General features: G+C 47.2%; 1 protein-coding gene across 2 annotated transcripts; it reads left to right on the forward strand.

Annotated features, from left to right (window-relative positions):
- The first annotated feature begins 9 nt into the window (after positions 1 to 9).
- LOC138114949 (D-beta-hydroxybutyrate dehydrogenase, mitochondrial-like) lies at positions 10 to 17099 on the forward strand. 2 transcript variants are annotated; one of them, XM_069024969.1, is made up of 5 exons: positions 10 to 126; positions 4102 to 4212; positions 9510 to 9651; positions 13221 to 13373; positions 14877 to 17099. In XM_069024969.1, the coding sequence occupies exons 1-5, from the start codon at positions 25 to 27 to the stop codon at positions 15356 to 15358; spliced, it is 990 nt and encodes a 329-aa protein (XP_068881070.1). In that variant the 5' UTR covers positions 10 to 24; the 3' UTR covers positions 15359 to 17099. The 2 variants fall into 2 exon arrangements, with proteins under 2 accessions (XP_068881070.1, XP_068881071.1); XM_069024970.1 differs by lacking the exon at positions 4102 to 4212.
- The last annotated feature ends 6986 nt before the right edge of the window (positions 17100 to 24085 follow it).

The raw sequence follows: 24085 nt of genomic DNA on the forward strand, positions 1-24085 counted from the left end.
CGGCAGCGGCGATAGGCTGCGGCCATGCGGAGTGGCGCGGGGCTGCTGCTGGCGCTGGGCGCCGCGGGGGTGCTGCTCCTCCGCTTCCTCGTCCTCCTGCCGCGGCGGGCCCGCCGCGCCCTGCCCGTGAGTACCGCGGCGAGGGGCCGGAGCTCGCCGGCACAGCCCGCGGGAGGCGCCCCCGGGGCCCAAAATGGCGCCGGGCCGGGTGGCCGGGCCGGGCCGGGCTGGGCTGGGCTGAGATGCCGCAGGTGTCGAGGCTGGAGCGGCGCTGCCCGGCCCGGGCTGGGCTGGTGCAGCCGGACAGATGCTGTGAGGGGGGCGAAGCGCCGAGCTGGGCACGGCCCGGGGCGATGAGGCCCCCGCCGCGAGGCTCGGCCGGGCCGGGCCTCGGTGCGGCGGGCGCTGCCCTCGGATCCCGCGGTGCGGAGGCTGCTCCCCTGCTCCCCCCGCAGTGCTTCACGTGAAGGGGAACATGTTCATATAATCATAGAACGGCTTGCGCTGGAAGGGACCTTAAAGTTCATGCAGTTCCAACCCCTTGCCATGTGCACGGACACCTTCCACTAGACCAGGTTGCTCAGAGCCCTGTCCACCCTGGCCTTGAACACTTCCAGGGATGGGGGATCCACAGCTTCTCTGGGCAACTTGCTCCAGTGCCTCACCACCCTCACAGTTAAGATTTTTTTTCTAATATCTAATCTAAACCTACTCTCAATTTGAACCCATTACCCCTTGTCCTGTCATTACGTGCACTTGCAAATGGTCTCTCCACAGGAAGTAGAAGGCCACAATTAGGTCACCCCAAAGCCTTTTCCTGGCTGAACAATCTAAATTCTCTCAGTCTTGTCTCATATGAGAGGTTCTCCATCCCTCTGATCATCTTGGTGGCCTCCCCTGGACTCACTCCAACAGGTTCATGTCCTTCCTGTGCTGGGACCCCGGAGCTCGATGCAGCACTGCAGGTGGGGTCTCACCAGAGTGGAGAGACAGAAGCATCTCCCTTGTCCATGCTGCTTTGGATGCAGCCCGGGATACGATTTGCTCTCTAAGCCAGTGTTTTTGCTTCAGGACCTCTAGCTTCAGGATCTCTAGCTCCTGCCCCCCAGAATGGCCAGATAACAGCTGCAGCCTGATTGCAGCCTTCCACTTCACTCTTCCATCCTCTCTCCACTCTGCTTCTCTTAGTTACCCCATCCCTCTTCCACCTGAGAAAGTACATTCTATGTAGTGAATACTTTCAGTTCTTTTTCCTGGGATTGAAAACGTCAACTTTCCCAATCATGGAGAAAGAAACAAGTCAAGTTTACTTTGTAGCTGCACTTATCTTAAAATCAATCTGTTTGATAACATCGGGGGATGGTTGGGGAGAGCATAAAAGGGAACAGGATCAAAAAAAACAAGTGGCACATTAGAGAAACAAAGTCTAGGTAAACATGGCATATTCCCACATTGTCTAGAGAGACAGGCTGAAAAAGTAGCTTTGATTTCTTCAGTCTGTTTTGCAGTAAATGTATAATTCTGATAGATCACCTGTATTAGTAAAATAAATTATTCTACTTAATAAACTGGTCATATCCCAGTAGGAAGAGCTGTGTGCATCTGAGCTGACTGCAGGTTGAAATGAAGCTGCCCCACTAGGCTGCCTGAACTGTGAGGAATGTGTATCAGTGTTGTAGATCGCACAGCAAGCACAGACAGTATTGCTCTGCCCACATGCCACAGCAGCACCTCTGGTACAGTAAGTTATTCTGTGCTCTTAGCAGATCCCAGGCACCCTGTCCTAGGCACCCTGTCAGCACTGCACATGAGTGTTGTCTCCCGTGCAGTGTTTCCCGGGAACACTGTATGACCCCGAGTGAGGGAGGCACCTGAACTTCCTCTGAATGCTCATTAAGGTCACTGTGCTGATAACTGGTCCTCTCTGACTGTCCCAGCACTGAGTCAAATTAAGCTGCAGATTGGCCTTACCAAACTTCAGGAACAGGCCCATTAAGCCTTATCTCAGGACTTTCAAAAGATAAGGGTGATTGAGCTTTTATGTGTACAGAAGTTTTTCTGGGAGAGGATCCTTTTGGCTGGGAATGGGGTTGATGCCCGCTGTCAGCCCTGGGAGCTCTTGGTCCATCAGGCATTGCACAAACAGGCAGAGGTACAGATGTGAGATCCAGTACATCCCTTGGGTTTTGCACACTCCTTGGTGCTGCTGGGGCCTCAGTCTGTTATGAGCCATGATGCTGTAGTCATGTATTTTATCACCAGCAGTTAGGGCTATAGCAAATAACAATCACAGGATCCTTCTTTTACTGTGAGTTGTCCCTCACTTTCCTTGCTATTATAGGCAAGTGAAAGGATTTTTAAACCTCATTTCTGTCTAAGTTTTGGTTGTTTGTTTGGGGACTTTCTTTTAAGGAGCAAGTGATGGTTGATGTTTGGGTATCTTCTTTGATTGTCTGTCCTATGTTCTGGAACTGATTACAGCTGCTTATTTCCTGCACACTTCCTGCTCTTTTGGGAAGTCCTCTGCCTTCAAGATTCAGAGGCAAAGAGTCTAGGGAGGTGAGAGAGAGAAAAAAAAGTCAAATCCTTTCTCCATGGGCCAGTTTGTTGAGTTATTGTGAGAGGTGACCTTGACAACTTCTGTGACCTGGTTCATGTTTGATTTTCATCTCTCTTGGAGTTGTGTCACTCTAAATTAAATTCAGACTGAGCACTGTATATTTAATTCTCACTTATCTTTTGTCCTTTAGCTGTAGCTATCTTTAGAGCTTCAATAGAGCTAGTCTGTACCTGGGTGCTCTTTGTCTGAGTATAGGTTATAGTATATTATTGTGGGTATTTGTATTATAAATTCAGGATAGACTTTTGATCAGTTCTTGTTTCCGCTTCAGATCACAACTCTCCTTTGAGAGCAGTTACTTCAACATGAGCTATAGGACAGGGTGTAGCTTATTTGCTTATTGTTGTCACCCTGAGTTTGTGCAGTAATGCTCTGATCGCTATCACCCTGCAATCATCCCTTATTGCTGCTTCCCTACACCACATCAGCCAATCAAGAGATGAGAGAGCACTGGTGATTGACCCATTTCTCTCTGAAAATGTGGCTGCACCAGCCAGTGCAATTCATACATAAGTATGTTCATATTCCAGCCACTGTGAATTCAGTAACAGGCAATATTAGTTGCAGATATCTCCAGAGAGATGGAACTGACCTCACTTCCTTATTGCAATCTCTAGATTTTTATTGTTTTATCACGTTATTGCCTCATGGATATGGTTCAAATTTGGAGCATTGTGCAGCACAGCAGCTGGCAGCCTTCTAGCTGGGTTAAGTGTTAGTTCATTGCTTCACACCTGTTGTGAGGAGATGGCTTTCAAGCAAAGACAGAGGGTGACTGGGCAGTGTTTTGCTACAGGCTTCTCTTCAGGATTTGGGATTCTGCTTTCATATCTATCTCAAGCCTGTTGTGTCACACTAGATAGAATATCAAATCTTCTTTCTCAATTTATCAGTCAGTCAAAAGATAGTAATAATGTAGGAGCAAACCGTAGGATTTGATAAGTTGTTCCTCTTAAGACTGCAGAGTTTCAGAAGGAAGCTCTAACCTGTAGTCACATTCCTGCATGCTAAAATACATCATGGAAAGTGCCGCATAGAGTGGGAGTAGGTGGGGAACAGACAGTAGTCACTCAGCAGCTAAAAGAGCTGCTGTACAGTTCAAGCCAGTGACATCCTGCCATTTGGATGTTTTCTATGCTGCTTTTTCTTATTAATGATTATGAACTGGTAGATCATTAACTTCTGTTGAGGTGTTTCTGTTCTGCTTTGGCCACTAATACTTGAAAGAAAGAGTTACTGTTCCAGCTCAGGTATCAAGGCAACACAAATTGTTACAGACCAGCAACTGAATAAATTTACGATTTCACAGCAGTTGGGAGCTGGTTGTGTTTGCGCAGACAGGTGCCACTGTCACTTGCATCTGGAATTGTACCTACCCTGGCTGCAGGACTGCAGGTGGCTCCTGTGCTATGGGGCAGGGTGCTGGTGGTGCCTACATTGCAATATCTGATGGTATCCTATGACTGTCTTTCCCCACACAGGCTGAAGGGAAGGAGGTGCTAATAACAGGCTGTGACAAAGGTTTTGGACATGCCTTGGCAAAATGCCTTCATGCAAAGGGATTTACTGTTTTTGCTGGATGCTTGCTCATGGTGAGTAGTGAAATTGATCAAAATTTTTCTCTGATTAGAGAAAAATGCTTCTCAAGTGAAAGCACCTTCATTTGCAGCCTCCATTTACCCCCGTTTAAGACCTGAGAGAGGTGCAGTGGGTGGGGATCGTTACATCTTCCATTGCTTCATCTTCCTATTGCATCTTGTTGTTCCTGTAATTGTGAGCTCTTTAGGGCAGGGTTGGTCTGTCAACTGCATGTCTGTACAGTAGCTTGTACAGTATGGTACTGTTCACTGCTGGAAGCCTCTCAGCAATACCACAGCACACTCAATAGATGTGATAGGCCAAGAATGCTATCGTGCTATGGCTTTCTGTCTTCCCTGGCATCCCTGTTGCTGTCTTTCACACTGTCATTTTTGTGGACACCCTCCCCATACTCATCTCCAAGCTGCCTCTCCTGCATTATTAAGTCTGTGTTTCCAAAATGTCTTGCAACTGTGCTTCTGCAGCTTCTGTACAAGCTATTCAGTTTATAGATAGCTGAATAAACAAATTTACCATACATTTCTGACATCTTTAGGTCTCACTTCCTGTCACGTGTGTTTGGCAGGTGGTATCACTTGTAAGAGATAAGTTTAGACACACTGAATCCTAAGGGGCTTCATACCTCTTATTGTGAAACCCTTTTTATAAACTGGGCCAGCTCCACTTCCATCTCAGCTGGGATTTTACCTTTACGATGCATTTTTGCTGTTTTGCTAGTCAAAACTCATGCAATTTCTGACTTGAGTTGTTCAAAATCAATTCATGGTCACTCATTTCTCCATTTGAAGATGACCATTTCCACACAGGTGTTCAGGGCATGATGATCACAGATTTTTGAGTGCTGTGGATGGTGAGAACAAACAAAGGTGACCTTCTCTGCCTGTGTGATCACAGCAGAGGTTACGTTCTTCCACCACACCAGAAGGGAAAGTTATTATCAGCTGACATATTGTGTAACTTGAGAACAAGAGCGTCCTGTTGGATAATTGCCACTGTTTGGAAATTTCCATATGGAGCCTCTGTAATTCCTTCAGTAATCATGTCATTTGCTGCTTTGGGATGCCTGTCTCAGTGCTGATAGCAAGTCAGGCACTCTGCAGAGCAGCAGATGTACGGAACAGAAAGGAGAGGGAAGATAGGGTGGGCTGAGGGGGCTGTTTGGAAGGCACGTGCTAGTGTGGAGCAGAGGTGGAAAGGCTCCATTGGAAACCCCATATAGAAACGTAATGCTCCTGAAGTGAGGCCTGTTTGCTTGCTGGCTTCATTGCTTGTGAGCTGCAGTAGGTTCCCAGCAGGGTCAGAGCAGGTATGGGGGCAGCTGTCATAAAGCAGGTGCCAGGCTCTTAGTTCACACCCAGTTAGTCTGTCACCACTTAACATGCTTTTATACAGAGAATTAAAGGATCCCTGATGTACTACATCACCACAGAAATACAGGATAATAGACTCTGAGGTGCATCAGGAGCTTCTCAATGATCAGACAGTCAAATAAGTCAAATATAAAGTTACAGGAATAAAAAGAACATGGCAGGCAGGCTGGGAAGAACTGGAAATAATCAAATGCAAAAAGGATTGCATTTAGCAAGGGCAAGCAACTCCACTGAGTTTCTGTTAATATATTAGGATTGAGACAGAAAACCATACAGAAACAGATTATAAAATAACCTTAAAAGTAGAAAGTACAAGAAAAGTTGAAATAACCATTGTTTTATTTTCTTTGATCTTACTGAAAAAAGAATAAATTGTTTTCAGATGCTCACTGCCAGCAGTTGTCATGAGGACTGTAGTCGAGAAAAGGTAAAGAACAAGGGATGTTTATATTAATTAATGTGCTTAAGTTCACCAGGCCTGATGAAATGTACTGAAGAGGATTTAGAGGATGAGCCATTGTGATTTCTGCCCCATGGGTGATATTTTGAAGAGGCCAGGGGATTTCCAGAAGGCTGGAAGAGGGCAGATATTGTACTTTCCTTCCCAAAGGAGATAGACCTCTGGAATTGCCAACCCAGTAGCTCACCTCCAGTGCACTGGATGCAGTTGCCACACACTGCCCTGTCAGTTTTACAAATTACTGGGTCATAGTGTGATGCACCCTGCCTGTATAATTTTACTGGGAACAGACTGTGCTGTGTCAGTCCAATCTCATTCTGGCTAAGCAGCAGAGTGGCTAAAGGGGAAGGAATAAATGTATCCTGAGTAAGGGGTTTGTTACAGTTTGTTACAGTCCCTCATGATAGTCTCATGAGCAAACTCATGTTCTAAGTGACTGCTGTTCAGTCCCAGGACCATTTTCTTGGAAGTACCCCCTGGAAGAGAGTTTTCACTTGGAAAAAAATACGCACAGAACCAGACAGAGAAGATTATTGGCCTTTTGGGAAACAGGGTTCAAAATGATCCTGACAGATTGGATGGAGTCTGAAATCAATTACGTGACATCCAGTAATGACAAGCATGAGGTGTTCCGCTCAGGAAACATAGGAAGGGAGCGGGTGGATGGCAGCAGCAGGGTGGGGAGGAACTGGTGCACATGGAGCAAGCTGGCTGGATCCATGGGAATTCAGCATTGTGTTCGTGGCTTCCTGATTCCCCTGACATCTCACTGCAGGTACCCAAGTGCTTGCCAGGACCTAATCCTGAATCCCAGGAGCTTCCCTGGGAAAAAGTCATGGCTGTGTCTGTAACAGGAGGGCTCTCCACTAATGAACATCTGTGTGTTCTGCCTATTCTCAGCACCACTGCACTGGGATCCTCCAAACCAGAACAGGGGACAGGAGTGAGGAGGGGAAGGGGAGGCAGCCAAAAGCTGGAGCAAGTTTCCTCAGCTGGGTAGAGAGGGTTTGTGGAGTTGCTGGGCTCCCCAGCCAGGAGCAGCCCCTGCTAGGCACAGGGTGGGGTGGGCAGGCAGAGCCTGCAGGGCTGTGAGGGCAGGATAACCAGGTGATAGGAGATAGCTGGGAGGAAATGGCACAGTCCCACTGAAGGCCGGCAAAGAGTACTTGGGCAGCAGGATGGCTTTCAACTCTGATGGAACTGTAAAGTGGAAGCTGGGAGATTCTCTGAGAGGACAAAGACAGCCAAGGGAGGTGGAGAGAGGCTTTGCCGGAGCAGTTGGGCCACTGCTGCCAGCACCTCACTTGATTCGGCTGCTGTGTGGCTCCTGTTGGTGAAGGCCATGAAGGTTATCCCTGGGAGGACAGTCTTGCTGTTCCCATGGGAACTGTTGCAGGTGTTATCCCAGCCAGCAAATCTACCATTTAAAAATAAGGAGAAAGTACCATGTGGTACCTAACAAGGATGTGCTTACAGCCCCTGAAGAGACCACAGAACATATGATGATGTTCACTTGCTTCCATAAAAATCTGCACCTGCTTCATTTGTGAAGAGGTTTTCTGGGCAAAAGAGTTAAGCACTTTGTTTTACAGTTAAATAGTGTCTAAGGTGGTGTCTGCAACTATGAAAAGTGGTCTCAATTGATTCTGCATGTTGAAGTCAGTCTTCCAAAATCAATATATTTTGTCAATAATGAGTAAATTGTAGCTGGGGAGATAACTTTGCAGATAGAGTTGCATTGGTGATAGGGGAAAATTAATTTCTGTATGAACAATACAAACCATTTTTACTGAATTTGTAAGCTGCCAGCCTATGACTTGGTTTCTCAAAAAGCAATTTATAAGTGTTATGCAAGATTAAAGAAAAAAAATGAAGGGAAAGGTCTTTTCAGTGCTCAAATAACAATTGGCACTTGAATGCAGATATAGTTATGTTTTGGTTTTGTACAGATACAGTAAATCTCTCTCTTTACAAGCTGAATTAGCTCCTCTTTATTCATTGTTAAGGAGCGGAAATTTGCTTTATATAACTCAGTGAGATGCAAGAGCATCTTCCACAAATACAGTAAGGCATCATACAACCCTCATCTGTTTCAAAGGGAATATAATATTTTGGTGACTATGTTGTTGACTACTTGTAACACCACTTTGAGATTGTTTTCGTGGCTTGATGAGAGGGCCAACACAGCATGTCACTGTGTTTGATGTGCATTAGAAAAGCTTCAAACTTTATTTGCTGTTGTTCTTGTACTGGGAAATAAGTCGGTTGTGAAATGACATGCAGCCGTGGGGCCAATAACTCATTCCTACTATTGTCATGTTGCCAGTGTAACTATATATTGATTTTTAAGAGAACTGCCCTGTTTTGCTCACGTTTGTGATGGACATTTCAGCTCTTTTCCTTCATTACATGTCATTGTTCCCTGGACTGAAGGTGGAGATGAGATGTTATATACTATATTAATTAAATAGCCTGAGATATTTATAAAAAACTAGCAGTTACATATTTTTTATATCTGCCTGGCTGCAGAGGCTGCTGGGCAGATGACTGTGGGCGGGTTGCTCGCCTCATTTGCCCTTGTGCTGTGGGAGTTGGTATCAAGTGCTAAAGGAAGAGTGGCAGCCAGGCATGGTGACTCACCAATTCATAACTTCTTCCTTCCGAATGAGGCAGAGCTTGTGATTCAGGGAATAGGTTTTTTTTGTGAATTAAGTATCAAGCCTGCTGTGAAACTATGTGGCTACTCTGTACTCTTTTCACTTTTATTTGTTATTTACCACCTGAGCTAGGCTGTAAGGCTTAGGCAGCAATCCTACCTGGAAGTGAGCAGGTAAAATTTGGAATTTTAACTGTGTTTATGTTTGACTAAATAAGAAAACCCACAGTAGTAATAGAGTCTCTTATGACAGCAGTGGCATGGGGAGGAAAGGAAGGAAAAGGGTGGAAAGGAAAGCAGAGCCATGAAGTTCTTATTGCCTATAGAGTAAAAAAATAAGTTCATTCTTCCTTAGCCAGAATCTTCTTTCATGCCTCATGGCTGTAATTGTGCCACTGTGTAGCAGATCTCAACTGAGCTTGTATTCCTGAACCTTTGACTCCAATTTCTGTACAAGTTATGTTACCTGTAGAGACTGAGGCAGTGGAGAGTCACCCATGGTTCTCCCTGGCTGGCACAGTATTTCAGCATGTTAAGGATGTGAAACCCATTGTGTGAGGAGCCAAGAGCAGGGTGGGCTTCATGGTGCTTCAGGGCAGTGGGTCACTGATGCAGTTCTGGAAGTGGTGCTGGAGGGAACAGGAGGATGGCACACTGGTTTGTGCATATTTGTGCACCAAGTTCACACCTGTGTGTGCAATGTCAGTAGCTTCTATTTCCTGTCCATGTGAACATGCCTGGCCCCACGCTGCATTGCAATTCTTGGTCCATCTTAGTGGGACACCTTTCTGTTCTGCTGAACAGGAGGAGAACGGAGATGGAGCCAGGGAGCTGAAGAACATGAAGTCAGACCGGATGAAAGTGCTACAGATGGATGTGTGCAGTGATCAGGAAGTGGCTCAGGCTGTTGATTTTGTGAAGAGGACCCTGAAGGAGCCAGAGGAAGGTATGTAGGGATCATTTGCTCACAGAATCCTTTCTACAGAGCAGACCACGCATTGACCAGGTCTTTCTCTCTGTGCACCACCAAAAGAGGGTTAACAAGCCTGAAGGCCTGTGACAGTGGCTGGCAGTCAGGCTGTCCTGTACCTGGGTCAGTGAGGACAATTGTCTTGCTATTGATGTGGCAGCCACATGGAAAGAGACCAAGACCGACTGGAGGATTAGGCTGTAACTCCACATCCCAAAAAAGCAATGAGTGACAGCAAGCCCACAAGTATTTGTGTCTTTGTCCTTGAATGTCTGTGAAGGGCATAGAACGGCCAGAGCTTGATCCCTTCCTTGTGCTCCTGCCACATGTTCTCCTAGCTCATGTAGACCTTGCAAGTGACCCTGCTAATGAAGAGCTGATGGGCCCTGGCTGCTTACTGCTGCTGATCGCTCTGCTGTGTGGGTACAACTGAGTGCTCATTTGGAGCAGATTTGAACTGCCCCCAAACCTGGATTAATCTTCAGCCAGAACAATCCATGTTTTCCGTTTGCCATGCAATATCCCAGAGGTTATGTGAAGTGGAATCCAGGGTAGGCTTGGCATAGATGACCTTAATTCACATGTCACCTTAAGCATGAGTCCAACTCATGGACACTGAAAGCATGTCAAGGGAAATAGGAGTCCCATCTTTCCTTCTTGGAAGTGCTTTGGCAGTGGGATGTGAGTTTACAGTCAGAGCCTGATGTGACACCACCTGACCTCTTCCCATGTGATGAGTTTGTGAGGCTTCTTGCCCTGCATAGGCTTCTCTGCAGCCTCTATGCCAGTAGCAAGCTGGACAGCAGCTGTAGACACAGGCTGCGGGTGAACTGAAGTTTGACATCTGTGGCTTCAGGACTTCAGGGTTGTGACTTGAAGGTGGTTGCTCCTCTTGAAGCTTAGATGAGTCTGCCATGGCCCTGTTTTTGTTCACAGCAAGTATTAAGCTAGTAAATAACAATAGCTCTAATCTTCATGCAAATTACATGAGCACACCTTTTCTTCTAAAACAAGCATATGAAATCTGAGTACTGTACAAGCTCTGATCCCACACATGTTCTCTCTGCACGATTTTTCTTCCTACACAATCACCCAGCCCTCCTCATGCTTTTCACAGCTTCTTAAGCTTTTCCTGAAGAGCCCAGCAACAGCAGTGGTGGCACAGAGCCTTGTCCCAGTGAGTGAAAGCTTGGAAGGGAGCAGCTCTGTTGCTTCTATAAATGCAGCAGTATTTGCCAAACTGTGTGTGTAGCAGGGACAGAGAAGTCTTGCATCCCTGATCAGCAAGTTGGACCGGTTCCTCCTGTAGCTCTTTGCCTGAGTGCAGTGTGTAAAGCAACAAAGGGTTCTTTTTAGGCCCATTGGTGTGACTGAGGTTTGAGGCTTCCTGATAAATAGTGCGCAATAAGTGCTGGAATATAAAGGCTATTGAGACTGAGGTGCCTTGAGCAGAGGTGTTGTTGCACACTGAATGTGGCCCCAGAGGAGCTAGTGCAGAACAGTTCTTGGGCTGTACAGTTCTTTATACCTCTTCTCCCTGTGCTGTGTACATAAGGCTGAACTCATTTGATGGGAGTGCCCGTTTGTTTTCGGTCTCATGCAGTTCCCACTGTATTGTTGACTCTAGAGATGTAATAGTGATAAGGCTCTGCTCAATAAACACACCACTGTCCAGCAAACAGCCCTGTGACTGGACTCCCCTCAGCACTTTGTTCTGTTTGTAACGTGCCCTGATCCGTGAGTAATGGAATTCCAGCAACAAACTATTGTAAACAATGATTCAGGGACATTCATTAGAACTAACATCACAACCCAGGCAATGGGAAATTGTTGTACAGAGATTTACGGGAATTTGTAAGGAATACTCTGCAGAGGTCTGTTTGTGACCGACAGTTTAAGTCTTTGGTAAATCCCTGCCAAATTTTCTCTGCATTTTTTTTTTGTTACTGGTGAAATTACTCCATCAGGTGTCTTGTTTCCATGGTTCTCCTGCTAGCAGTTAGACCTTGCTTTGCAGCACCAAAGGAACCCCATTCAGGCTGAGATGCTGTGCTGGATGCAGATCAGTGTGAATTTCAGTCATCTTGACCCACTAAAACTGGGAGCTTCAGTAAGTGAAGCAGCAACAGGCTGCTGTACACAGCTGTTCAACAGCCTTCAGGGAGAACAACCTTAGCTGGGAATGGGGCAGGGTTACTAGGGCCCATGTAAGAGCACAGAGTCAGCCTGCCAAGGGCATATTGGTGTTTTTAAGTGAAACAGGAGGATAAATTCCATTGCACAATGGCAGAATATTGCAATTTGCTTAGAGGACTATGTTTGGTAAAATAAATGGTTACTATCCGAATCAATACAGGGAAGAAGTTAAAAGGCTTTCATGCATCAGAGTAGGGAAGCTATGGAGCAGAGGCAGGGCAAATAGCCCAAAAAACTTTTGAGAGCTTGATAACTTTTATCAACAGAGCGGCATGACATTGGTGCTTTTGATAGCAATGTTGGAGCTCCCTGGACATGAAGACTCCTTCTCAGCCCTGTGTTAGTTCTTGGTGGTAAAAGGAAGCTCCTGGAGTAGAAAGGGACCCCAACTTCAACTGAGTCCAATGCAGCCCCGATAGGCTAGCCCCAACTTCAACACAGTGAAAAATAACCATGGTGAATGTCAGGACATCTAATGAGGAGCAACTCTGTTGTCTTGTTCCAGATTCTCTGCTTATTCCTTGTGCAGTTTATGGCTGCACAGTCCCATGTCTCAATAAATCCATGAAGTATGGATTCAGCCCTACAAATGTTTGCCACTGGGACTCCTGCAGTAATTGCTTTGAAGGGTCACGTCCTTGCTGACCCGCTAAGTCCTGACATGTAAGGAGTTCATCACGGAAGCTCTTGGGAAGTGCAGTCAATTTAATTTTGACAGGACTGCATTCAAAAAAGACTTTAATTTTTACATTCTAGTGGTTGTAAGGGTTGGTTGGAAGTTTGCTAACCCCTGATAAAGTTAGGGTTGAGGAAAACCAAATACTTGGACTAAAACACAGCAGCTGTTAACCAGGTCATGAATGTGCAGATCAATACCATTCACCCTCCAAAACAGTGAGCCAGAGTTGTGAAGGGGATTTAGAAACCCAAAATACTTGTTTTCTTTCCTTTTATTATTTTTTCTCCTAATTGCAGGAAAGTCCAGACCCTTCCAAATTGCAAAATCCATTATAAAGTCACTGAGTGGAGACAAACCTGGGATCAACAGGAGGCTTAAAAGAGAGTCAGCCAGAGTCAGCCTTTTAAAGCCCCAGAACAGCATTTGGCTGTACAGGAGATATTCAGGGAGGCAATACTTGTGTGGCCCCATCACTTTCCTTGGTGTTCCAAACAAGCCCCTGGTATAGCAAGACTGTATTTCATCTCCTTGGCTGGGTTTTCTCTACAACCTTTTCTACAAAAGTGCCCAGTTCTTTGTTAAGGTTTTAGGTTACTGTGAACAACAAGAAAAGTGGCTTCTCTGTGACACTCTTCCTTGTCCTGCTCTTTAATCATATATTTTTTCACAGGTCTGTGGGGCCTTGTGAACAATGCTGGCATCTCAACCTTCGGAGAGGTGGAATTTGCAAGTTTAGACAACTACAAGATGGTGGCAGAGGTCAACCTATGGGGCACTGTGAGGGTGACAAAGGCTTTCCTGCCCCTCATTCGCAGAGCTAAAGGTACATGGTGGGCAGTGTGGTAAGGCTCAGAGGTTTTGTAGCACAGCAAAGAGATGTAGCTAGAAATCCAGGCTGTACTTGGGGGAATGCCTGTGCAGTCCAAGGAGGGTTTCTGAGGATGCCATGTAAGCATTTGGTAGTACAGGTTCTTCTTGGGGCAGTCCAGGCACCTACACAGCAGGTGATATCTTAAACATCCAAAATACCAGAGATCGTTGTGCAGTGTTGGCAGATATCACACAGACAAGATAATACAGAGTCCAAAGAGTGGTCATGTTTGGATAACTGAATCCTATTCCATTCACAGGTGACTTCAGGTAGTGACAGAATAAATGAGAGTGAATTACAGCCATTTTAGATATCTTACAAGATAATGGTATTATCAAAACTCTTATTTATATTGAAAAAAGATATGCATGAGCAGAACTCTGAAGAGCTTCTTTGCTTAGAGTGTGTGGGAATGCTGGTACAGGTGTGTTCTGTGAGGACAAAAAGGGGCTATATTAAGAAGATTGCTCAGATGCCATTCCCAGACAGCAATTAACCACTAAACAAGCTCCATCTCTCTACAAAAAGTATCTTACTCATCAGGTCAGCAGGTGGTTCTCACAGTGCCTCTAAGTTACGCTTAGGTCTGGAATGAGACAGCAGAGCTGCCCACTTGTTTCTCAGCTGAAATTTCGAGCTGGAAGGGTGTTGTGTTCCATGGCTGTGAAAATTCTCTCTGCAAAAATAGCTGGTGGAATTTCGAGGGCCTGTTTGCAAGTGTATCTGAAACCATAGCACACACGTCTTGTCTTGGATAAAGGCTGAGACGCACAGAGGAGTGACCACTGCTGTCACTGCCCTGAGGCAGTGCCCCGAGGGCTGTCATGGGCTGTTGGAGGAATTAGGACAATTGCTCTCCACTGCTCCATGGACAGCAGCACATCAACTCTCCTCTTGTTTGTCCCACAAATGGCCATTGTAGAAACTTATGGCTGACCAGCTGGGTGAGTGGGTTGTGCTGCAGGTGCAGAGGATTCTCTACTCATTCTCTGCCATCCAGGTGGGTCTAAAAGTACACAGGTGTGTTAGGTAGATGAGCTGTTGTGCTTACAGAAAGAACCTTGTTCACAGAGTTGTGAGCTTTGCAGCTCGTGACACTCCAGGCTGGGAACTTAAGCCCTTCTCTAGCAAGACACATGAGTGGGGCACACTCCTGAGAACACACAGCTAGCAGTCTCAGAAGATCTCATTTCCCTACTTGGAAATTAGGAGGGAAATATCTTGAATCCTTTGTAAATTCTTTGATGCAGAGATGGACATACGCACCATCCCTAGAGGAGGTCAGAACAGGGGTTAGCCTTGCTTGAGGCAGGAGAGAAAAGCTCTGTGACAGAGGATGCATATTCAAGATTCAGATTTTAGAAATCAGCATCGTCCAACTAAGTACCCTTTTATTGGGATGTTCTGGCCGCTGCTTCTGCAGCCCATCGTCTCTCCCTGACCTTTTCTCTCTAGGCCGTGTGGTGAATATCACGAGCATGTTGGGACGCATGGTGAGTCCATCTCGCTCCTGCTACTGCATTTCCAAGTTTGGGGTGGCAGCCTTCTCCGACTGCCTGAGGCAGGAGATGTACCGCTGGGGGGTCCACGTCATCCTCATTGAGCCCAGTAACTTCGTGGCAGCCACCGGCATCCTGACGGCAGCTGGCATTGAGCGGCAGGCCGAGGCTCTGTGGAGTGGGGCCACGGACACGGTGCGGGAGGACTACGGCAGCGAGTATTTCACTCGCCACGTGGCCATGATGAAGTCCTTCGTGAACAGTGGCCTGAAGGACATGTCTCTGGTCTTGAATGACATCACCGAAGCACTCACATCCCCGTGCCCGAAGAACCGTTATAACCCCATGGAGACCTACTGGTGGGTGAGGCTGCAGGTCATGACCCACCTGCCCACGGCCATTGCCGACTGGCTTTACATCCCTGGAGCCACCCTGTAAACAGGCATCCTTCAGGCATCCCTCCAGGGCTCCTACTCACACACAGGTTAGGGCTGACCTCTGCGCTCCTTGCTGCTGTGTCTCCCCTGGAGATGCATGTGCTTCCACTTTGAGTTATGGCTTCAAGTCATGTGTTGTGGGACGCTAGAACAGCATAGCTTTTTTGGATCTTTTTTTTTCCCCCTCATTCTTGTTGTTTGTATTCCTTGCTGTGCTGATTAAAGTTGAAAGGTGTTTTCCTTTTAACTATGGCGGAGGCAGAGGAAGGTAAATATAATATGTCAAATATGTGTCAAATATGTGGCTAGTGTAATTAGGTCAGCAGAGTTCCCCCAGCGATAAATTTGGCTTATTAATGGGCTCTTGCTTTTCCTTACAAGGACAAAATGCTAATAGCAGGGCAAAGCTGTTGCTATGAGATGGCTTGAAGGGCGAAACTAAAATGGGAAACAAAATCAGAGTTTTCCATTTGGCTGAAAATGGGTCAGTCACAGTCTTCTATTGTTTTCCTGACACTGCCAGGAAGCTCTGCTGTGCTGTGACTGTCTGCTCTTTCCAGGGAAACAGCAACACTGCCTCTAAACAGCCTCATTACCTAGCTGCAAAGAAGAGTTCTTCCCTCCCTGCACTGTGGCCAGGAGGTGCCAGAGCAAACAACTGGGCACAGGGTGGGCAGGGAAAAGCCATTCTAATAATGAGGTCTGAGCCATCTCTCAACAGTCTCTGTGGATGCTGGGATTTGCAGCCTCTCTCCACCTGCTGCTGCTGAGCTTTGTGGGACAGGGTTTAAGCTGATGTAGCAAACAAATTTGGCTCCTCTGACTACTACCTTAGGTGCCTGAACTACTCAGCTGTGGTACAGACACTGTCCAACCATCCCCCTGCTTCCCTCTTGCTGGTAAGGGAGCTGCTGTTGGCATTTCCAAATCAGTTTTTTCGTTTATCCTCTGCATTTGAACAGTGATGGGGCACTCTGCAGCCACAGTGTGGCCTGACTATGAGCTCTGGAAGGATGCTTTAAGGGACATATTTCTTATTTTTATTATTGCACAATGAAATCTCCATGTCACACAATCATCTTCTCTGAGAACCTCCTGATAACTGATACGAGCTACTCTTGCCAGTAGGCTATCACCAAGGGTCTCTTCTGTTGGCCACATGCAGGATTTCAACAATGTTTTCCAAGTGCTGGGGCTGCCTGGCTTCTTGCCCCATTCCCTGTGTTCCAGTTGTGACCACTGGTGGAGCAGCCTGGTGGCCAGGCTGGGACCTGAGCCTGTTACTCTAGGGACCAGCTTTTCCTTCCATTGCTTTGCCTTATGTGAGATTAAGTGCCTGTGAAAGGAGCTTATTGATTGCTCTTTCTTCATCTGTCTCTGCTACCTCTGACTTGGAAACTGTGCCTTAAACTTTTGTATGCCGCTGGCTGCAAATTCTTGGAGTCTGCATGCAGCCATGAATGCTGTGATGCCTTCAGGAGGAAAGCAGGTTTCTCTTGGAGATGCTGTCAAGGCAGCTTGTCTTACAAGTAGCAACGGCTAGAAATACTGCTGTGCAGTTTGTGTCTTTTCCAGATCATCTGCACAAGGAGATTTCCTAGGATTCAGGACCCAGAAGGATCCCACTGAACTGCAGCTTAAACAGTAATCACTTCTGCCCCCTGCACTGTGAAGTGTGATTAATGTTAAAGAGCTCTGATTTGCACAGAGAGAAAAATAAACTGTGAGATTTGTAAAGCATATGTCTCTGGCTCCAGTGCTCATTTCTACATTTTTCCCACCTCTTTTGAATCTGAGGTTGGGATTTAATTAGGTTCAGTAATTAAGGAGGTGGCTTAATAATAACAATTAATGGTGTTTCAGTGGGACTGTGGAGGCTCAGTGAGAACTGCCTGAAGCGGAACGGGCAGCATGGCCCATTTCCTCAGCAGAAGGCAGTTAGAGAGGCCTGTCTGTAAACACAGGCACCATCAGTGTTTGTATTTTGTGTGGTTTCCCTCGAAGGAGATCGTTTAGAGCAGTGCTGTGCATTATTCATTGCCTCAGCACTCTGTGTGTAACTAATCCAAGGGCTACAGCTGCCTGGTAATAAGGATTAGCTCTTCTCACAGACAGAGCGGAGACTGGCAAGCCAAGAAGTGTCTGAGGCCATGCGAGGACCTTGTGGTTGAGCCAGGGTTAGGATTTCACAGCATGTGAGCCCCAATCCCCTCCTCTGCCCCCTGAGAAGTGCTCAGGAGGAGTGTTAGTGCTTGATCTGGTTTCTGCCTGGGTGGGGAGCTCTGGGTGTCTGGGGACGAGAGGAGAAGAGTACATGTTTCACACCAGAGTTGCACTAATATGGCATCGAGGGCAGATTTTTGTTCTGCTGGTGAGTAACAGAGGGAAGAAAACTCAATTCCAGTTGGCAGTGGACAGAGGACAAAAGAGGCAGAAGTTCAGTGAAATCGCATGGAAGTCCATGGTCATTGCTGCTGTGGTATCCCACAAGGAATTACGCTGCCAAAGCTGGCCATGCCTTTTTTATTCAAGGGCCAGCTGCTGAGGCTGTGGCACTGTCCTACCTTTTTCTGCATGTTTCTCACAATGCTTTGGAAGGCAGTGATGGTCCAGCTCCTTGGTGCACCCGTTAGCCTTTGTAAAGTGACAGGTTTCAGATCAACAGGTTCTCTGTGATGGCACTAAGAACCAAGTGGTGTTCAGTCCTCTGCATGCCACATTTGCTCTCGTTCATCTTAACACAGCAAGGGGCCTCCTGGGATTTCCCAAGCAATCACTGCAAGTTTAGATAATCCAGATCATTTCAGATTCTTTGTGTCTTGACCAAAACCCAAGCCCTAAACCAGTGGCAAGTCACAGCGTGTGTTGCAGACCTCAAGGCATCTGTGGTTCCTGGTTTAGCTCCAACATGAAACCTTCACTAGCAGCAATGACAAAGAGTTTATTGTGGGTGAAGGGAATAAAGATCATCTCTAAAAGCCAAGAGAAACCAAATGTCTCTTCTGAATGGCAAGAGCTGTAGAAGAAGTGGTTCCTTTCAGGCAGAGGCAAGGCAAGACAAGAGGCAGCAAGTTCCTATGGAGATCCTTCACTGACAGTCCTGTGTTTACCTCTTGAAGGAGCTACACAGAGGATGGGAATCTAAACTTCTTCTTCTGGGCTTCACAAGTCTTTACCACTGTCAAGGGTGGCTGATGTCCTAGGTTTGCTGTTCTGATGTGGCTGAAGATCTCAAGCAGCCATGGAGCTGGCCAGGGGACTGCTGTACCAAGTGCCAGCTGTGCAGTATTCCTGGGAACTACACTTGACACTCTGATGGGCAAGACCCAGCATTGGCACAAATATGTGGGCAGTGGGATGTGATTTCTCCTAGAAAATAATGCATCAGGATATTTCTGTGTGCCACATTCCTCCCCAATAGTAGCCCTGCAGGTACTGTCTGGTTACAGAGCACTAGTGAAAAACCACAGCACAAGGGATGCCAGAATGTTAGCAAAGTGAGTGCTCTCCTTTGCCTAATGGGCCCAAGCTTATAAATACTCCTGTTTCTGGACAGCTGATGCCTGTGACTGGCTTGTGGTGCATTGGCATTGTCTGCTAGGGAACCTGTTGCTTTAATACCTGAGATTGAGTTGATAAGTGTTAGAGGAAGTTTAGAATTTGAGAAGAACTTCTTGCACATCTGGCTTTGGACTTGTAGCTGAGAAACTGCCCACGGCCAGAAATGTTCTTGGGGAAAGGAGGGCAGTGATGTCAGTGCTTTCACACACAGCGGTGCCCTGAAACCAGGATGGGAGATGATTCAGCACAGCTCTCCTCTGTCCCAGGTCAGGGCCTTACTTCTGCTTCTGGTGGTCTTTGCCCTGCTCCAAAAAGTCTCATTGTGGGATCACTGTGTCTCCCAGGCAAACTGCTACCCCAAGGGCTTCTCCTCTTCCTTGAGAAAAAAAAGTCAAAGAAAAACATCAACACTATCAGTTTCAAAAACATGCCAAGTGGAGACTAGGGTGCTGTGCTAAAGCTCTTCACAACAGCCACAAAAGGTGAGAAAGGTTGCTGAGGTCCTGCCTTGCACAGGGAGGTGCTGGCTCAGCCCTCTGCCAGTGGCCAGGGCAGTGCCTCGGAGCGGGACCTTTGCAGGCTTGGGGTTGGTGCAGGGAGCTCTGCTCGGCAGCACCCAGCTCTGCAACAGTGCCACCCAGTGCACCCACACATGGGAGCCTTGCTCAGCCTTTTGGAAACTTGACCTCAGAAAGCCGGGATGGGTTTATCTTCCTAGCTTAAAGACCCTCCTGAATATGCTGGTGCTGCATAAATAGCAACAGCAGCACCTGTGTTCTGGCTGGGGTTTTGAAACTCAAGTTGTCAGCTTCTTGTGTAACCACAATGCTGAAAAACGTCTTAGAAACAAACCCAAACAAAAACCAGCAGGTTTCTCAGCCAGAAGCCTGAGTCCGGGGGGTTGGAAAGATGCTAAAAATAGAGAATTTGTAACAGAGCCAGCTCCACCTCTGGGGCCTGGCCTGGAGCCAGATACAGTTAATTCATTCTCAGCAGTGCTGGAAGGGCCACAGGGATGCTACTGATACAGCCCTATCATCCTCTCCCCTGGTGCTCTTTGAGGCAAGAGCAGACCTGTGTTTTCACCTCAAAACACTGATAAATAATACCTTTGCCCTGACAGCAGCTTATCAGAAGGCATAAAGCAGCCATATGTGCAGGTCTCCTGCAGCATCCGATACCTTCTCCTCCTGTGGTGTCTTGAAGGGAAGAGCTCTTCAGAGCCCCTGGCAGGATGGCCGGTGGCGTCATCCCGCTGGTGCCAAAGGCAGCTCCAGGCACAGCGCTTGGCTGAGCCAGTGTTCAGTGCACTGATCACAGCACGGTGCAGTGAACATGCCGCAATTCACTGCCTGCAGGGCAGCTTAATTTGGTTCCCTGAGGGTGCATTTTCTCACAGCACTTTTTGCCAACAGAGCAGTGACAGAGGGGGTCCCTGCCCACCCCTTTGGTGTGGGTGTGCAGTATTGCTTTCCTCTGCCCTTAACAGAGAAGCTGATTGTGTTTTGCCCCCATAAATGGCCATATATGGTCAGGGAGGCATTTTTCTGGTATCTTCTGATGAAGCACATCATTATCAGGTTATCCTTAATGAAAGAACCCCCTCCATCAGACAGCCTCAACCCTGAAGGAATCAGTATGGAGAAAGAATCTGAAGTTTTCTGGCTTTATGGAACAATAACTGTATTTTTAAGAGTGAGGGTTTCTAAGACTCGATGGTACTGCTATAGCATTGGTAGCTTTGCACTTTCATTGCCATAGCATCATGACACTGGCCCCAATACCATGAGTTTTATGGGTTTGCTCTGAAGAGCACATGCAGGTATTTGGTCAGCCTACCAGTTCCTGGCTCTTGCCTTCCCCTGTGCCTGCCTGTTCCCAGCCAGCATGGCACAAGGTTGTCCATCCTCCTGAGCATGGCCCCTGGTATGAAAGCTCTTCCTTGTGCAGAACCCGGCAGATGATGTTGTGAAAGGCAGTGGTGTTTCCCAGTTGTTGCCAGCTCCACCACACAGACAGAACAGATCTGGTCACCTGAGATCTTCCTTCACTGTGTTTGTCAAGACGTCAATAAAAGTAGAAACAGGAAAAATGAAAGAATTCTTGCTTTGGTTGTAGAAAGGGTGTTCAGCAGAGGAACCAGGTAAGAGCTGGTCTGTTTTAATGGTTTAAGGGAAAGACTTCTGCCTGGGACTGAGATGAAGCACTTCTGGTCCTGGCACTGCTACAGGTTGGCTAAATGTTCTGAAAAAGTCATTCTACCTGCACCAAGCTCCCTTACTATCCCAGCTGCCTCTGCCACCACCCTGCCCATGCTAGAAAGCAGAAAACCACTGCAATGTAATAATGCATGTTGTTTAACTCATTTTGTTGTTATAACTGATGCCAGAACAGGTATTATCCCCCTTCCCATAGGCTGAATTACTTTTTGTGGCAGAATAATAAATGTGGTGTCTCCAGTCTTCTGCGTGAAAGCTGCTACAAATGGCTTATAAAGTCCTCTGAATTGTTAGAGCTGCAGGGAGGGAGGTGCCAGGGTTGAGGGCAGGCATTAACACCACTGTGCTACTCTTAAACGGGCACCAAGGTTAACAATCACCCCACCGGCACCTTGCCCAGGGACCTTGAACTGCAACTTAGGGAAAAGCTCTGCATGGTCTGTTACTGCACAGCTCCAGGGCCTCCCTGCCAGAGCAATTGTGCTCCCAGGGGTGTGGGTGGTACCTGTCACCTTGTGGGGTCAAGTGCTGTAGAAGTCGTTTTCCTGGTGAGACTTTAACCAGGGTTACTATGACAATCAGTCAGCAGGCTGGCCTTGTGTCTCCTTCCTGGTTTCTGCCTGCTCGGAGGTGTTGAAGCACTCAGAGCGCAGCAAAGCACCTTCCCTTTCCAGCTCTAATGAGAGGCAACCATTGCTCCCGGAAGCAAGGTGACTAAGGTGGGAGCTGTTGGGAAAGGGAATGCACCCTGGTAAGGCCCCATGGCTCCATCACTTACTGCAGGGAAGGATGTGTCAGTCCCTGTGTCTCACTGGAGACATCCAGCGGGTGTCTGGAGTATGGCTGGACAGCTTCCCTCCCTTCAGAAAGCTTGTGCAGGTGCTTACCCTGGCAGCCCTCCAAAGAAGAGATAAGGATCAAGTACTCCAATACAGCTGAGGTCCACTTTGATAATGAGAAAGTGCCTGCAGAAAATTTGCCTGAAGACTCAGAAAAGGCTTCGAGATGGCAATGGCCATCTTTAAAGAGGGTGAAATGGTGTGGTGGCTTGGCTGTTGGCATGAGGTGGCTTTGAGGAGGTGCAGGACACAGTCATTCAGTGGGTGCAGTGGTCTGTCCATCCCAACAAGGGACTCCAGCACTGAGTTTTCTCAAGGCCAGCACTGGTGTGGGGATGAAGCCAGTGCTTTTACTGGGAGCTGCTGCCACACCATGTGCACACGCAGGAAACACTTCTCTCCTCATCTTCCTCATATACTCTTGGCCCCCACACTAAGTCCCAACCTCACCCCCTCCCTGCACATGTTTTTTTGCTGCACACATTTATGAACATGTGAGTCCCTAAGACTTTGTAGCCCAAGAGCACATCTTGACCTTCTTTTTGCATCACTGTCACTTTTACAGCCCTGAACCACACATAAGCTGCCTGGTTCCCTCAGGCTTTGGGGACATCTCTACCGGGTGGCTGCTTCCTTCCTGCAGCACTAACAGGCTCTAACAGGAGCAGGAAGCCTCCAGTTCCCTGTGGGCAGGGATGGCACTTGTCCCCAGCCAGCCCAGCTCCTGCTTCAGGCAGCTTTCCCTCCTGCAGGCACAAGCCAGGAGATGGCTTCCAGCTCTCTGCATGGGCACTTACAGACTCAAAATCAGTCCCAGGTTGATCCATTGCATTGCAAGGAAGCTCCTACACTCCTGTGCATCTGTCCTGGTGTAAAAAGGTTTTGTTCTAGTCCATGGGTAACAACCATTTGTCAAGAAAATTATGTCAGGGAATGCAAGGTGTGACATGTGGAATGCATGTCCTCACTGCAGGTCTCTTTACACTGAAATACTCACCTGACTAGTATTCCTGGGGTGCAGCACAGATAAAAGCATTTTTAATACTGTCTAAACTAATCATTCCTAAAATCTCCCAACTTGTTTGAATGAAACTCACCATGAATGGTATCTCTGTGCCATTTCATACTGTCACCAGGGATTGCACCGAAGTGAGAGCACTGACCACTAAATTTATGTAATTTCTTTTCTGTACAATGTAAATTCCAGTCTAGCAAACACTTAGGGCTGTGTTTCAATGCAAGCTGTGTGTGCTCGAGCTCAGTGGCCTCAATGCAGCTATTCACAGGCAAAGCCAAACACATATGCCAGTGTCTTTGTGCCTCAGCCTGTGTGGAGGGATGAGACTTGCTCTTTCAGAAAGGGTATTCTTAAAATTCTCCTCTGACCTGTGGTGTGGGATTGGGGGACTCAGAGATATGGGATGGAAATGCTGTGCTGACTGGTCAAGAAGTCCATCAGGGCCAAGGTGCCCTAGGGTCTTCCTGGTGCATATATAAAACATATATAAAACAGCCCTGAGGCCTATGAGTGGGGTGTATCTGAGAGTCTGAGGCCATCCCTGAACTCCCTGTGTCATTCCTGTGCTCCTGGTAGCTGATTCAAGGTGCTGACTTGAAGCTGGGTCCAAAGTGTTCTGGCAGCAGGAGAGCCCATGTCCCTGCCAAAGGGCTTCTTGCTTGGCTGGCAGGGCAGCATAATCTGCAGGAGATTTCTTAATTGCATTTCTTAATGTAATAGAGGCTGTTCTCGCTTTCCATGAGCAGAGCTGCAATTACCCACACACTATAAATCTGTGTCGTGAGGAAGAGGTAGGTTGTATATAGGTCATAGAAAATATAATTGTGTAACTGCATTAACGCATGCCTGAGCTAAGGGCTGAAATATGGCTTAGCTGCAGAAAATAGGGCTATGGGCTTTAAATAGCCTTACTTGGGCATCTCTTGGACAGAGCTGGTGATGCTGTGAGCAGATCACTGTGCTTCCTCCTTGAGAACAGAAAATCCCTTTGCAGAAAACGCTCTCTAAACATGCTTAATGACATTTTTTAGATCATTTAAAGTATGTTTCAGTAGGCCAGACGTTGCTGGTTGAGAAAAAAGCACAATGAA

The sequence above is a fragment of the Aphelocoma coerulescens genome, chromosome 9 (assembly GCF_041296385.1).
Source record: "Aphelocoma coerulescens isolate FSJ_1873_10779 chromosome 9, UR_Acoe_1.0, whole genome shotgun sequence".
NCBI classification, from domain to species: Eukaryota; Metazoa; Chordata; class Aves; order Passeriformes; family Corvidae; genus Aphelocoma; species Aphelocoma coerulescens.

What these genes read in the sequence shown, in the direction of transcription:
- LOC138114949 (XM_069024969.1), top strand. Translation starts at nt 25, where the DNA reads ATGCGGAGTGGCGCGGGGCTGCTGCTGGCGCTGGGCGCCGCGGGGGTG. An exon ending in TTGCTGGATGCTTGCTCATG is followed by an intron (nt 4,213 to 9,509) that starts GTGAGTAGTGAA and finishes TCTGCTGAACAG; the next exon opens with GAGGAGAACGGAGATGGAGC. An exon ending in CCTGAAGGAGCCAGAGGAAG is followed by an intron (nt 9,652 to 13,220) that starts GTATGTAGGGAT and finishes ATTTTTTCACAG; the next exon opens with GTCTGTGGGGCCTTGTGAAC.